General features: G+C 40.1%; 1 protein-coding gene across 2 annotated transcripts; it reads left to right on the forward strand.

Moving 5' to 3' along the window:
- The first annotated feature begins 4,006 nt into the window (after nucleotides 1–4,006).
- On the forward strand, nucleotides 4,007–11,561 carry LOC136772373 (collagen alpha-1(I) chain-like). 2 transcript variants are annotated; one of them, XM_066725309.1, is made up of 5 exons: nucleotides 4,012–4,047; nucleotides 4,199–4,274; nucleotides 4,946–5,004; nucleotides 7,188–7,216; nucleotides 8,166–11,561. In XM_066725309.1, the coding sequence occupies exons 3-5, from the start codon at nucleotides 4,980–4,982 to the stop codon at nucleotides 10,410–10,412; spliced, it is 2,301 nt and encodes a 766-aa protein (XP_066581406.1). In that variant the 5' UTR covers nucleotides 4,012–4,047; nucleotides 4,199–4,274; nucleotides 4,946–4,979; the 3' UTR covers nucleotides 10,413–11,561. The 2 variants fall into 2 exon arrangements, with proteins under 2 accessions (XP_066581407.1, XP_066581406.1); XM_066725310.1 differs by lacking the exon at nucleotides 4,199–4,274 and having other exon boundaries at nucleotides 4,007–4,047.
- Nucleotides 11,562–15,178: the final 3,617 nt, after the last annotated feature.

Consider the following 15,178-nt stretch of genomic DNA (forward strand, 5'->3'; position numbering starts at 1 on the left):
TTACAAGTTTGGTAAAAGGTTTTCCGTTTAGCTGCCACACTTTGCATTTACCACCTCTCAAGATCCGATAGAATTACCGTATTCACATCAGTTCGTGGACAATTTTATACATTTATTCAGGACACAATGTATAAATCAATAAATTTAGCTGGCACGATAATAAACTTCATGTTTTATAGATCAGATGTAAAATACTTGTGAGATTGATAACATATTTTGCAGAAAACGGGGCAGGGTTTACGTCTTATTTGGGAAGTTCTCCATAAATCTGAGGATTATAGAACAAATCGTATCGACAAGATTTGCAGAAAAAACACGATAAAGCAGCATCCGGCAAATAATTATCCACACAAGTATTTCAAGAACTATAAATCTTCAGGACCCAGCGCAAGTGGGGTGAATCACCGCGACTGTATAAGGCAATAATGAAAATTAATTATGAACTTATCAAGTTGAAAGAAAACGAAATCTGAGATTCGAGTTGAAATGCACGTCGATATATGCAAAAAAATCCTTTGTACAAGTACATTGATAAAATCACGTAGACAATTTCTATTCACGGATTATAAGATTCACACGTATAAATTTTGAATTCAGGTTGAATCTGTCGATAGGGAGAATCTGTATCCTGATTTAATGCCGCGAATGGAGGTAGACGGTATGTATTATATGTATATATCTATGTGTTGGTGTGAATGGTGAATCGCGTGGACACTTCTTGCGCACGAATACAGAGAGGACTGGAGTAGACAATGAGAGGTACACGTGTTACTTCGGCAATTCCTCGGAGTATCGAATCTTCCTGGCTTCTTCATCCACTGGCGTTAATAATGCTTTTCGCAACGCTTCTTCCCACCAAGCAAAGTTTTTGCTCCTTTCAGGGAGCAGTCGACGTCGTGCATACCGTACACAAGCCTAATGATTTTAATGATATTAATTAATCCAATGGCGTTAACTCCGCGATCCACTTTAATAACTTCTTCGCGTTGTACGAAAAAACTTGTAAAACGCGATATTTTAAGGACGATCCGGGCTATTCGCAAGAGCTTGAGCAATTCGTCTGTCCCATTCCTAATCTGCCGGCCAAGCTCCTACCGATTTAATTAATTTTATTCAATTAATTAATCGAATTACGCTAACTTCGCGAACCTCGTTTGTAACTTCTGCGCGGTAAAAAAGGTCGGTGAAACGTGAGTTGGGAGTAGATGATCTTAATTAATCGTGCGGAATCAAGCGATTGTATTAAATCCAATTAAAGCACGATAAGCATTTTTATCTATGTTATTGTTCGATTAATCACGGGGGTTCCAATTATCTCCTATTTATACTCCATTAAAGAGAATCTATGTTATTTTTCAAATCACCGTGAATAGACTCCTCTCCTATTTATCACGAAGTACACTCGTCGATTTAGTTTCAGGAATAATGAGAATTTCGATTGATTCACAGTACACATTTCGTTCTATATCATTCAATCCTGCAAATTCACATGAGTTAAATAATTTCTGGAATAATCGGAAACCTAGTTAATTAACAATACATACTTTGGCTCGTGACTCTATAAATTATCAAAACCATTATACTGATTCAATCCTATTTCCCCTCGACCAGATTAATTAAACAAATAACTTTTGCAATATACATTAATCTTGCATTAATTTTGTCAATCGATTGGAAGCTATGATTTATCCTCCGAAGATTCCAATGACTGATATGACTGAATTCCCGGCGTTTCGCAAGGATTTAGAGAAATGCGCGAAGATTTACAGCCGAGGAAGAATCGCGCTAAAGAGGTTGCTATTAAAAACACGAGAGGCTAGATAGACGTAATTGATAGTCTATTTTATAGCCGAATAAGTACCGCCTGAAATTGTGTATAACAGGAGCGTGGCAAACCGTCAATGACAAGGGTTAATGAAGAATAGAAATAGGCCGAATGAGAGTAGTAATTATACTCATGATTTCCAGCCATAAAGATGATCGATTCGTTTCCACAATTTCAACTGCTAACGATAAAAGAATGACGAAAAACATAAACGTGTATAAGTGTTGGCATGTGTGTGTTTCAAAGCATTATTTATCCATACAAAAAATCTGCTTCTTATAACTATCTATTAACGATAAAATAAATGGTCAAACCGTATATCACGCGAAAATGATATTCGTTGATCCGACAAAGAGCGTTTTCATCGTTTATGCCATCGCCTGGGTTACTGGTGTCTGCAGAGAGGAAGTTGGTTTGCTCGGAGGGGCAAAACGTAACCAAAACGAAAATAAGGAGCGGTGTAGCGTGTCTGGGAGTTGGGATGAAAACTAGATTAGGCGAACTAAAGGGAAACCACGTTGAATCTGGGATATCTGATGGATAATGTCGGAAGCTGAGGGTTATCCGTGAGCGTTCGGCTTCCTCGTGGCTGTCGATGCTCTCGTGGAGGTAGAGCATCGTGGAATACGCGGCCATTCCAAGACGTTACTCCACTTGCAGTATTTCACTTTCACTGAGCGTGGCCTCCCACGAGGTGCTCATCTCTGGATCCCCCGTAGATACCTGGCCGCCAACCCCCTCCCCACCCCCGGGTCACTTACGTCGTCGTGAGGTCGTTTCTCGTCTCTCGCGGATGGCACATCATCCCCACCTCCACCACATCCTCCTCCTTTTCCTCCTCTTCCTCCTCGATCTCTCTGAACCACTCCGATGGAAGAGGACGCGCTCTAACGCTCTATACTCGCTGCATTGCACGCGCATCACTGGTAGCGGAAAGGGGAACCAAAACCCACTCTCTGAGACCGTAGGCCCCCCATTGGACAAATGAGCTTCCCAATCGATGCTAAGAATCCTGTTTGACGGAAAGATGATACTCATTAGACGAGATAAAAAATGCAGAGGAATATACTAAAAAGAGGAATTCGTATACCGAAGACTCAATGTGCAACGAATGATGTAACGTTCTTGAAGATGAAGGGGATGTTTGCCACATGGCAGATGAGCAAAACTGAGGCACTCTAATGGGATTTGGATGACCCTGGTGAGTAGCAGAATAGGTTTTTACGAGCATGTGAAAAGACTGTAATTTCAAACCGAGTTAGTACACAATAACAAAGTCAACTGTGATGGATCTGGACACTTTCGTTCAAAATGGACACAAACGATCATTTGGTCCTCGGTATGGAAATGAGAGAAAAGTGAGAAAATACTTTATTATGGATATGGAGTGGATGGTAAGTGCATAGTATCAGATATATAGGGATTTCAACACTTTATGGTAGGGCTTCGGAGGGAGGTGACGAGATCTATGTTGGTTGGAATAGTGGGAGAGGCCAAGAATGGTCGAGATCGATGAAAAAGAGACAGAATTATTCGATCGACGCACTTATTCACCTGTGGTGGTCTCAAAAGATAGGGGTGGGGGTACAGAGGTCAGTGTAAGTGTCGGGAAAAGGATGAAAAGATCCAGTGGGTCTAGCGGAGGATGGAAAGCGGAGTAGGGGCAAAGTACACTGTGTGAATTCGTCAAGTCGAAGGGTAGGGGAAGGGAAATCCGAGATGGCGATGGTGGTGGATGGGCTGGAGGTCGTTGGAGGTGGTTAGGAGGATGGCACGTTGGATACTTGGAAGAAAAGAAGAAAGGACAGAGATAGAACGATGCGACGTAATTCGAGGTTGAAGAAGGGATGCTACAGACAACTGAGGAATGATGATTAGTGAAGGAGGATAGGAGCGATTGTTGGAGAGGGATGGCAGGAGGAGGAAAAGGAGGAGGGGGATGGAAGGTGATCAGATGTCGAGACGTGGAGTCGAGGGGAGAGAAAGAGGGGAAAGGATGGAAAGTGTCTTTGCTAGTACTCTGTGGTCTTGAAGAGGGGAGCAAGGGAGGCTGTGTGGCCAAAAGAGTACGAAGGATGAGCAAGCATCCCTGGTGATGTGGTGGGGGAGGATCTGCATTCAGGGTGCTAACCAGGCTATATATGATCAGAAAGACACCTCCACCATCAGTCACCTTTCTGACTTACCTGCTTCCCGGTGTGTTTACTCGTGGGATCGGCTGGGTGAGTTCTTCACCACCTTCATCAGCCCCTTATCATTCAACCCCCTACTACCTTTGCCTCTACTACTACCTATGCATTTCAACTCTTGGATTCTCCCAGTGATCACAATTTTTCATCCCCTTTGTATCGTATCATCTTTTTGTTTTATCAGTGCTTCTAAGGGATTACTTCCTGGAACCTTTTTTGTTTGCAAATTAGGACACCTGTAGTGGTTTCTCGAGACTATCGTATGTATTCATTCATCACTTGTACTAATTTAAACTTCTTATTTCGTGGTGCTCTAGTAATAACAATTTTTATTATTCGAACGATAAAATTTAATTTCATTCAGACTGTGTTAATTGTTCGAAAGATTATTTAGTTTTGAACAGAAGTACGGATAATAGTTGCTTGGAGAGTCGTCAAGTTTTAATAAGTTGATTGTTGAGTTTGGCGACACTGTCAATGAATTTTGCAATCTCCATAGAGTGAATGCTGCTTATAGCGATCGTGGAAAGTGCAAAGGTAATTGTTACTCTCCGGTTAAACGGTGAAACCATCTGCTGAAAGACGTCCTTGCAGCATAGGAATATTAATCAGATATATTCGTGAAATTTTACAAAACAAACAAAAACTTATTTTATTACGATCACATAGGGATCTTCGTAATCACTTTAATCACGTGCTTTTTTTTTCTTAAAACTTTATACCATGCTTTTTGATTACTATATTTGTTTCCAATAATCAATATTCACGGGAAGCTAGAAATTGAGATTAATTGCAAGAATTGTGAATTTTTAGACTCGCGAGAAGTTGAAATGCAAAATAGTAAAGAGCGAAGATACAAGTAAAATTGCAAAATTGGTAGAGAATGGAGTCGATTAAGATTCGCGATAAACGATTGTATCTTTTTTCACAGGTTTGCGCGTAAAAGACGGTACCACCAAACAAACATGAGGCTATGTTTGTTAGGCATAGGTAAGTGCGAGAAAACTCTTCGGCTGAAACTTCAGCCTCATATTATTGCTCAATCTAGACTGTATAGAAATTTGGACGATTTTCAAACAAAGACGTGTAGAGCACAAATTTCTTGCCACAATTGCACCATAGAACTAGGAAACGTAGAGATTACATTCTATGAGAAAGAAATGCCATTGTGCTCAAAGTTAAGCGCATCATAATGGGATTGGGTAGATATACCTAGCTTAACCTTCATCCGAATTTTTGAGATGAAAACTTTCTAGGATATTGCGAAAAGGACCGCGCTGCTTCCCTTTCATAATTTTCTTCTATCAGTACCGATCGAATTATTGACATCCGATCTCTTTGATTACTTGAGTTGCAATCAACGCTCTGATTAATATATTAGGCAAAAACATTAAGTGTCAATTTTTATCCTGACGCAAATAACATGTGTCTTCGGTAGGCCGAAACACACTGATATTTTTTAGAATAAGCTACTTAAAACACAATATTGTTAACAAAAAGTAACTAGGTAATTTTATTTTCCTCAGAAAGTACGTAGAAAATGTTCGTTTATATATATTTAAAGCGTTCAATATAGTGAAGTATCGAAAGAAAAAAACAAATTCACTTTTGCCACCTAAAGATTTCGAAAATTCCGCAAGGTCTATAATTTTCGTAACTTCCTCTAATTAAAATAAATAAAAGATAAGCCCCCCCACACGAACCAGACCGCATTGTTCGTTTGCCAGACTTTTACATTTTACGGGGCCATTCTTTACGCTTAAGATCATCCGGGATAAAGGTCAAGTGTATGCAAAAACAGCTCGATCTTCTTCGATTTTTGCAAATACAAAAATTCAAATATGAAATTAACACGAGACTTATAAAATTAGGACGAAGTTAGGAAATAATTTTTTAGGTAAAATTTTCATTAAGGCCAGTATTTGTTTTTTCGAAAAAATATACATTTTCGATCGTGCAAATGGAATGAAAGAATTGAGAATCCTCTGGTACGTGAAACAAGAGGCTATCTTTTCCAGATGATCTTTCGAGATCACGCGAACCTCGAACGCGTTTCTCGATCTTCTCTGCCATTGTTACAAGATTGAAGCCCAGAGAGCAGAGACTCCATAAGTACCCGTTAAAACCCTCTAGGGTTGATTGCCCATTCCTTGACAATTACTCTCTCAAGGTACGTTTAATTACGGTCGCCTCAACATTTATCGATACTACGGATTATCCCTGCCATGAAATAAAAGTAATAGTATATATATGTAAATAGCACTATTACAGATTTAATTCGATACAATATAATTACAAGGATTAAAGCAATAACAACACAAGCTACAAAGAGACAAGAAGCAAAGCTCGCACACAGGTTATTCGTTTCGTGCGAATCTCACACGAAAGAAATGGTTTGAAAAATCTCTCTGACATAACTTCCCGCTTAATTAATTAGCAGCATTGTCGAGTACATTAAGATGAAAAAGAAGGAGAGGAATAGATTTGAGAATATGACGCGCGTTGATTTCTCACCAATTGAAAGAGAGAAAAGATGGCTTCGACTTATAAGCAAATTAAATTAGAACTGGAACTTTTTTGAATTTAGAAGAAAATATTTTGATTCTTTTAATCTATTTCTAGAAAATGGTCGAATGGTAAATCTGGTAAGGTTTAAATGTGGAGAAGAGTGGTAAGGCGTAGAAGGGGCATGAATGCCGACTTCTTGATAGAGAGGAGTCAGAAGGGGGTGGGGGTCGAGAAGGGAAGAAACTTGGAAGAAGCTACAGAGGTTTCTGAACGTTCAGCACACGCGTGTACACGCGAGATTACCGCGTGTTTTCGCAACGATGTATAGAGCTATGAGGCAGAACACGCGAGTCAGTTGTGAACAGCGATGCGAGAATTCTCTCTAAGGCCGTACGAGATTAGCGTGAAACGCTCCTGCCTTCAACACATTCAACGATATTCCCCCGTAACTACTTCCCGGTTTAAAACGCTCCGATAATCATCCTAAATTTTCCCTTTACGAATACTGTCATAGCTATAACCAATCGTTAACGGTTTCAAATACGACTTTAAACTTTCAGATATTTTACAAACAAAGAAACTATGTCTAAAAGATAATTTGTGTCGTCCGAATTTCAACAGTCAACTCGCTGGAATTTTCATTTAATTTCAATATTTTGTTTCAGCCTTGTTGGCTATCAGCCGCACAACTTTGGTACGTATGCGTTTTTATTTTTAGTAAAGTATAACAGGATATTGGATACGAAGTACCAATCACAATTGATTTACCCTACAAGATCCTATCGCTAGCATAGTTATTATTTTCAATCCTGGCAGCGCAAATAATTTCGCTATTATCTTATTAACACACCCACCGTGATTTATCAAAGGCATCAGATAATCTTCTATAAGAGTCGGAGCATCAGGGTAATACGGCTGGAGCGTAAGATAGCATCTGGTTAAATGGTGACCATAATTATAACAGTCTCGGTATTTCCCAAGAACTCTTAACAGAAGAATAGCTACACCGTTAAGAGTGTATTTGATATGGATGACACGAAGTCTCATGCGAATAGCGAGTTCCTCTCGCAAAACTCTATTTTCACTTGCGCAAGATCCTAGCTCATCTATCGGCCGATCACAACTCTTCATGACGTAATCTCAGCGGTAGATTCAATGACTAAGACTAGCTGGAAATAAAGTAACTGCTTCGCGTACTTTTCATGGGCGCGTTGGATTAAAGCACATAAATCCCTGTAGCAATTCGTGCTTAATGCCAATGTAGAATGGTCACGCGGTTTGTATTGTGTAGAACGAAGCTGTACTTGTCGACGTATTAAAACCCCAGCTTAATCGTTAATTGGTTCGTGTGATTTTCTTCTAAATGTCAATTTATATTATACAGGAAGAACCGCGGATGTGGAAAGGTCAAAGACCAAAGGCAGTATTAACAGAGAGAAAATTACGATTACGAAAATGATGATGCTTTATGACTATTTTAGCCTTCGTATTTGCTTCATATTACTTAACAAGAGGGGGTAACTTCTTTAATAATTATGCCTTTCTAACGTAAATAATAAAATACTGCTTACTAAACCAGTACTATATATTTTTAATGGTGGTATTTATTTTTGTAGACTTAATCGTGTTTCTTTTTTATGTAGGGGCAAGAAGGTTATGATTATCCTCGACCACAAAATCCACTAGAGCCACCGGGTGGCCAAAAACCGGGAGGGGGATATCCTAGTGGGCCTAGTGGACCGAGCGGACCTAGTGGACCCAGTGGTCCTGGTGGATATCCCTCAGGACCCGCACCTGGTGGTCGTCCAGGGGGCTATCCATCAGGTCCGCAAGGTCCTAGTCGGCCAGGAGGTTATCCATCAGGTCCCCAAGGACCCAGTGGACCCAGTGGACCCAGTGGACCCGGTGGTTATCCATCAGGTCCTCAAGGCCCAAGTGGACCCGGGGGCTATCCATCAGGTCCTCAAGGTCCCAGTGGACCCGGCGGCTACCCATCAGGTCCCCAAGGTCCTAGTGGACCAGGTGGTTTCCCATCTGGTCCTGCGCCAGGAGGACGTCCAAGTTTTCCATCTGGTCCACAAGGAGGCCAAGAACCTTCCGAAGGATATCCCAGTGGAAGACCCTCGATTCCCTTTCCGAGTGGCGAACGACCCGGTAGTGCACCAGGTGGACCTAGCGGCCCAGGCGGACGTCCAGGTGGTGGCTACCCAGCACCAGGAGGCCAACCCGGAGGCGGATATCCAAGCGGGAGGCCAGGAGGCCAAGGACCCTCTGGTGGGTTTCCCGGGCAAAGTACTAATGGCCAACCACAAGGGCCAGGAGGTTACCCGAGTGGACGCCCTGGAGGCCAGCAGCCTGGCTATCCCTCGGGGCCTCAAGGACCTGGCAGCTATCCTTCCGGAGGACAAGGACCTCAGGGACCTGGAGGTTATCCCAGTGGAGGTCAAAGACCTGGACAAGGACCTTCCGGTGGATATCCAAGTGGAGGGCCAAGTGGTGGATATCCAGGCCCTGGTCAGAGACCTGGTGGACAGGGTCCTCAAGGACCCTCGGGCGGTTATCCTTCGGGAGGACCAAGCGGAGGTTTCCCAGGTCAAGGACCGAGTGGAGGTTATCCGGGTCAAGGACCCAGTGGAGGTTATCCTGGACAAGGACCTAGTGGGCCGCAGGGACCATCTGGAGGCTATCCTTCTGGTGGACAAGGACCGCAGGGACCGGGTGGATATCCAGGACAAGGCCCGCAAGGTCCAAGTGGGCCGCAGGGACCATCTGGAGGCTATCCTTCTGGTGGACAAGGACCGCAGGGACCGGGTGGATATCCAGGACAAGGCCCGCAAGGTCCAAGTGGTCCTGTAGGACCTAGTGGTCCACAAGGTTCAGGTGGATTCCCTGGTGGACAAGGTGGATTCCCTGGCCAGGATGGTCAAGGTGGACATGGTGGAGATGATGGGAATTACGACGATGGTGATTATTCAGCCATCCCAGGAGAACCAGGACGTGATTACCCAATCTATGCTGATATTCCTGAAACTGGCTTCCGCTGTGACGCTCAACAATTCCCTGGATACTACGCGGATGTTGAAGCCCAATGCCAAGTCTTCCATATCTGTGCCAATAATAAGACCTACGACTTCCTTTGTCCCAACGGAACCATATTCCATCAACAATATTTTGTCTGTGTATGGTGGAATCAATTTGATTGTAATTCCGCGCCAAGTTATTTCTATCTGAACGAAAATCTGTATGACTACTCGATCATGGGAAGTCCAGGTTCACAAGGGCCTATTGGTCCGTCAGGACCAGGAGGATTCCCAAGTGGCCCACAAGGGCCTCAAGGACCAGGAGGATTCCCAAGTGGACCACAGGGACCAGGAGGATACCCAAGTGGTCCGCAGGGACCGCAAGGACCACAAGGACCTGGTGGTTATCCTAGCGGCCCACAGGGACCACAAGGACCTGGTGGATATCCAGGACCAGGTGGACCACAAGGACCGGGAGGCTATCCAGGACCAAGTGGACCTCAAGGACCGGGAGGATATCCAGGACCAGGTGGACCACAAGGACCAGGAGGATATCCAGGACCAGGTGGACCACAAGGACCGGGAGGCTATCCAGGACCAAGTGAACCAGGTGGACCGCAAGGACCGGGAGGTTATCCAGGACCAGGTGGGCCAAGTGGACCAGGTGGACCACAAGGACCTCAAGGCCCTAGTGGCTATCCAGGAAGGCCACAAGGCCCAGGACAACAACCAGGTGGCGGACCAGGAGGATATCCAAGTGGAAGACCTAGTGGGCCATCTTTCCCTAGTTCAAGACCTGGAGATACTCAATTCCCGTCGCAAGGTCCTTCAAAACCGGACCGTGAATATTTACCACCGCGAGCTGGATAATTGTCTAAACCGACTCTTCATCTAATCATCATAGCCAATCACCAGCAACGTCTCCCACCGTTACTGGCGCTGGACCTTAAGTGTAAATAATGAGCCTTCTTACCTACTAAAGCTAAGTGATATGATCTAATTAAACTCTCTTTCCATTTATCTATGGATAATCTTATAAATTTGTCATATGTACAAAGTAAACTTATACACGATTAGCCCAAATCTTTAAAAGATTCAAATGAAAATTCACTAAATACGTCTCAGACAATATTTATAACATATAAATATTTTCTCATCCGTAATTATAAATAAAATTTCGAAGATCATGAGTAAAGTTGACAGAGATGATTATACGAGAAATCATTAATTTTAGGTTAAATTTGGGTAAATTTCGTTATAGTTTACTTTTTATCGATAAGAATATACACAGTATGTAAATTGAGAACAGTAATTGCCTCTTGCAATGGCTAGTGTTACGCTATTCGAATCAGAAACACTGTTGATTGTCGTATAAAACGCAGTCCAAGTTCTCCAGCTAAATTATTAGCTGCAACTAATGATCGCTTGGCTAGAATTCTCTGCATCCGAGTCGCCGAAAATGGTAAACACGTCGACGGATGCAGCCAGCAAGTATTACTACGCGATGTATTTATTTATTCAGCTTTAATAGACAAACAGAAGTTACCAGACGTTACCAGAAAATACCTTTACCTTTAATAAGCTTATTGGGAGCTAGTACTGTTTGGATTTCCATTTTAACAAGAATTTACAAAATCTACCCTAATGGAAACTGAAATCAACTGATAAAGTCGAGAAAAAAAAGCTATTACAAATTGAAGTGACAAGAGAACTGAATATTTCTATAGAATAATATTTATGAAATTAGTCTATTAGGGTAGGACTAAGAGTTGGCTTATATTGGAACAGAAAGATCAACGAAAATACGAGTTATGTATTCGCCTGCGAAAAGGCGAGATTTTAACACGAGAAAATCCAAGCGATACTATAAATCCCGCTCAATATTATCATCTTATGATTAAGCAAAGCCCGGTATGATTATAATGATACATATTTTTTATAACAATGGTTAGAGACTCCTACGTGGGATGCCATTATGTATATTTTATACGTGAAATAAAGGAAACACCTTTGCAAGAAGTACGCGGCGTTTTCTATATATATATATAATAGCAAAAGGCGACGCGTGTTACTTAAGTCCCCAGTGCTTGGCAAAAGGAGACGAGCACACGCGTCGTTACTACACATTGCCTTTCCCTTTCCTTCTCATTACTATAATTAGTCATTTCAGATTGTTCACCGCGTACCAAGAAGGTTACATAAATTCGTAGCTAGACGATGTGCTTACGCGCGATTATCGTATGCGATTTGCAGTTGCAAGTTATTTGCGCAACTAGAATTGTTCGTCAGTCCTGTCATTCACAACTTCGAATGGTCTCGTGGGTCCACGAGAAAACTGCGAGATGCAGTGGTACCAAAAAATGCAGCCTTCTCTACACGGTTTTCATGGGCTCCTCGATGATAGTGATTAGACTGAAGATACGTTAAGAATGGCCTACATTTTGTCATTTGGGTCTAGGTTAACACACTCAATCTCTCTCTCTCTCTTTCTCTCTCTTTTTAGTCTACCCTACTTTAATTTTCTATTTTTCCAGGAACGTGTAAAGTGTATACGTGCACCTTGAGCAACTCATTGTAAAATAGAAGTTTTGCTGATCTGATATGAAAGCTACTGAAGATTTATTACTTGATAATAGAGATAAGAGAAGAATCTCATTTCATCGACAAATGACATTTAGCAGTCTTATTTTTCTCCCCATAAAAGAGTTTGCGTTACAAAGAAGCTTCCATTCTATTTTCTAATATCTAAAATTCCATGGGGAACCATTGCGTGATTTTCTACCTGTTTATGGTAAAACCTTAGTGCAATTGTTGCCTTCATCGATCCAACGATTCCAACGAATTTTTTGCATTACCCCAGTGCTTGCAAAGAATTGTGCATTCGATTACTGAATCAGCCAGTTGCTGATTTCACTTCCACGTATTTTTATAGCCAAACATCGCCGCTTTGAGATTATCTCACGATTTTCCTCGATAATATTCAAGATGTCAATACCAGTTTCTTTACAAGCCGTTCACATGCTGGATATACGTCTTCATCGTGTGATTTTATTACACCTCGTGATAATATTGCATAATCCATATCTGTTATTCAGAAGACCATTAAATTCAATAATGAATGAGCTTAATGAAGGTATTCATTGATAAAAGAATTCCTTAAGAGTTTGCTCAACTTGGTTTCCTGCCAAAACTCGAATAGGAATTCATCTATTTCTCCACACAAACAATATATTAATTTTATAAATTAGGTTAATCTGTCCCATTTTCATAAATGTGATTTGAGTTAGCAGGTTAAATTACCAAATTGGAATGCCAAAATAGATCTCCTACATTGTTCTATAGTAATGGAGAGAGTATTAAAATATTATTTGTAAATATCATATAATGTTTTTTTTTCTTTAATCCCAAGTAAATTTTTATTTTCTTATTTAACTATCACTTTTATTTAGGACAACTTTGAATTAATTATAATTGGAGCATATGCATTAGGTCTTACTTCGTATCGAGGTACTCCATAATCTTCTTCGCCATCATATATGGTACTGTAATTAGAAGATGTATTCCCTCTAATATGGTCGCGCCAAAAATAACTTTGATTCTCGTAATTGTAAAAAACTACTAGCATCGATTAAAATTCTTTATTAGATTTAAACTAATTTATCACTGACAAGAAAAGACCTTAATACTTGTGGGTAATCTTTTTCACAAGTTGGACAATGATACGGCAGTAATATTTTGCAGAATTGGCAGCAGAATGCAAAGTCGTGTGTAATTATGCAAACATTAAATTATGTATACGAATTAATGTTAGAGCTTATTCGTTGGCTCTCATGTGAATTTTGAATTTTGCAAATTACACGGGAACCCAGTCCACAGTACTCGCTTTCCGATCTTTTGACATTTCAAATTCCAGCTATTACAACATTACCCAGATACAGTAAAGCCCAGCAGTAATTTACAATTTTATTTCAGAAATCCTTAATTTAAATTGAAATAATAAAATCATTATTTGAAACACTCGTGTGGATCCTTAGAAAAGCTGTATTAATCAACCTTTTTTCAAATGCTTAAAAATGTTTTAATTTTATAATTTTTTCCAGTAATTGATTTTTATATAGTTATCAACCAATTTCATATAATTGTCATCGTGTCATATTAGAATACATATATTATATCATATATCTATAAAATTTCGATTGATCTTGGTGCATGGATTTCTTTATTCGAGACTAGCAAGTATGATTATTTGGTTAGAGAAAAACATTTGAAATTTTTTTTTATCATTTATTTACTCCGTTATAAATGCATCTCCTTGCATCTATACTTGTGTTACATAAATCTTTGCTACGTGAATCTTAAATTCCAAATTATATAATAGTGATGCATGGGGAACTTACGTGTTCCACTTAAGATTGCAGAGTTATGATTAATGAATATATCGAATATACTTGATATACAGGACGTAAGTTCTTATCAATGTGATTACGTGAAATCATGTATCATTGGTTCGTAATTCAGTGACACTTTCACACCTTTTCGCGTATTTGGTGTCACGAGCATTATAAGGATCTATTACGAATCTCCGTTTATCTAATAAAACTTACAACAAACTTCACTACAAGAAAACGAAGCACTTTATAAAGCAAGACAAAATTTGCAAAATTGTTTATCCTCATGCATACAATTTTTATTTTTTCAATTTTCATTATACATCGCTTAGATATTTCTTATAACTTTTGATAACGAAACTTGCAGAAGCTCAGATAAAAGTCACGCCGATAATATACGACCGTGATAATATAAAAGAAAGTGTTGAGATTCATTCGTGCAAGTTTCACGCGTACTCGGCGATAACTCGATAGCACAAAAGCGGCATATCTGTGTTAATGGGGAATTAGAATAATAAATGAGACGCGGGTAGAAGACCTTTACGGCCGAGGAATATTATCAAGGTCGCGGGCCACGAAGCGTGTCTAAGTATCCATGGCTACTTGGGAGGTCGACGAAACGTTGAATAAACACGGAAATGCATTGGGGAATACCAAACACACTCGTACAGCAAGTGAAAATGATTAACTAAACAAAAAATAAATCACAATAGCCATACAAAATTTCTTTTAAAAATCGTAGTAAATCTCTTTAATCGGTATAAATAAAATCTTGCAAAATTCAACTTGAACAATGGAATATCATGTTTCCCTATAACTCATTTTCCTGCGATAAACGATCTTGAAAACAGATACTTGCCAGTGTACAAGAAAACATTTAGTTACTGTTTAGGAAAACAATACTAATTGAATAATTATTTAAAAAGCTTTCTTGGGTGTCCCTTAGGTCTAATCTTCCATCTGTGCTGTATGCAATATGGAGATAACACGAGGTGTGAAGTTGGAAAAATGTTATGCTCTTTGAACATCGTAAAGATATCAAATACCAAATATACGTAGAATATGGTATAATGAGACTAAATTATAAATAATCGTACTTCGATTGCAGCTGTATTTCTATGATTTTCTTATTGATAGAAAAATAAGTCAAACTTTGCAAGGTCACCACAATTGATAATAAAAATTCCAAGTCATTCATGCCTACTGTCATAAAAACAAATAAGTTCATGTTTCCTGTGATAGATAGCA

Source organism: Prorops nasuta, unplaced genomic scaffold, assembly GCF_024137725.1.
Source record: "Prorops nasuta isolate Cenicafe-Biocafe unplaced genomic scaffold, Cenicafe_Pnas_1.2 PNAS00004, whole genome shotgun sequence".
Classification (NCBI taxonomy): Eukaryota; Metazoa; Arthropoda; class Insecta; order Hymenoptera; family Bethylidae; genus Prorops; species Prorops nasuta.

Coding starts and splice junctions, on each gene's coding strand:
- LOC136772373 (XM_066725310.1), top strand. CDS start 4,980: ATGAGGCTATGTTTGTTAGGCATAG. Junction 5,005..7,187: donor GCTATGTTTGTTAGGCATAG/GTAAGTGCGAGA, acceptor ATTTTGTTTCAG/CCTTGTTGGCTATCAGCCGC. Junction 7,217..8,165: donor CTATCAGCCGCACAACTTTG/GTACGTATGCGT, acceptor TTTTTTATGTAG/GGGCAAGAAGGTTATGATTA.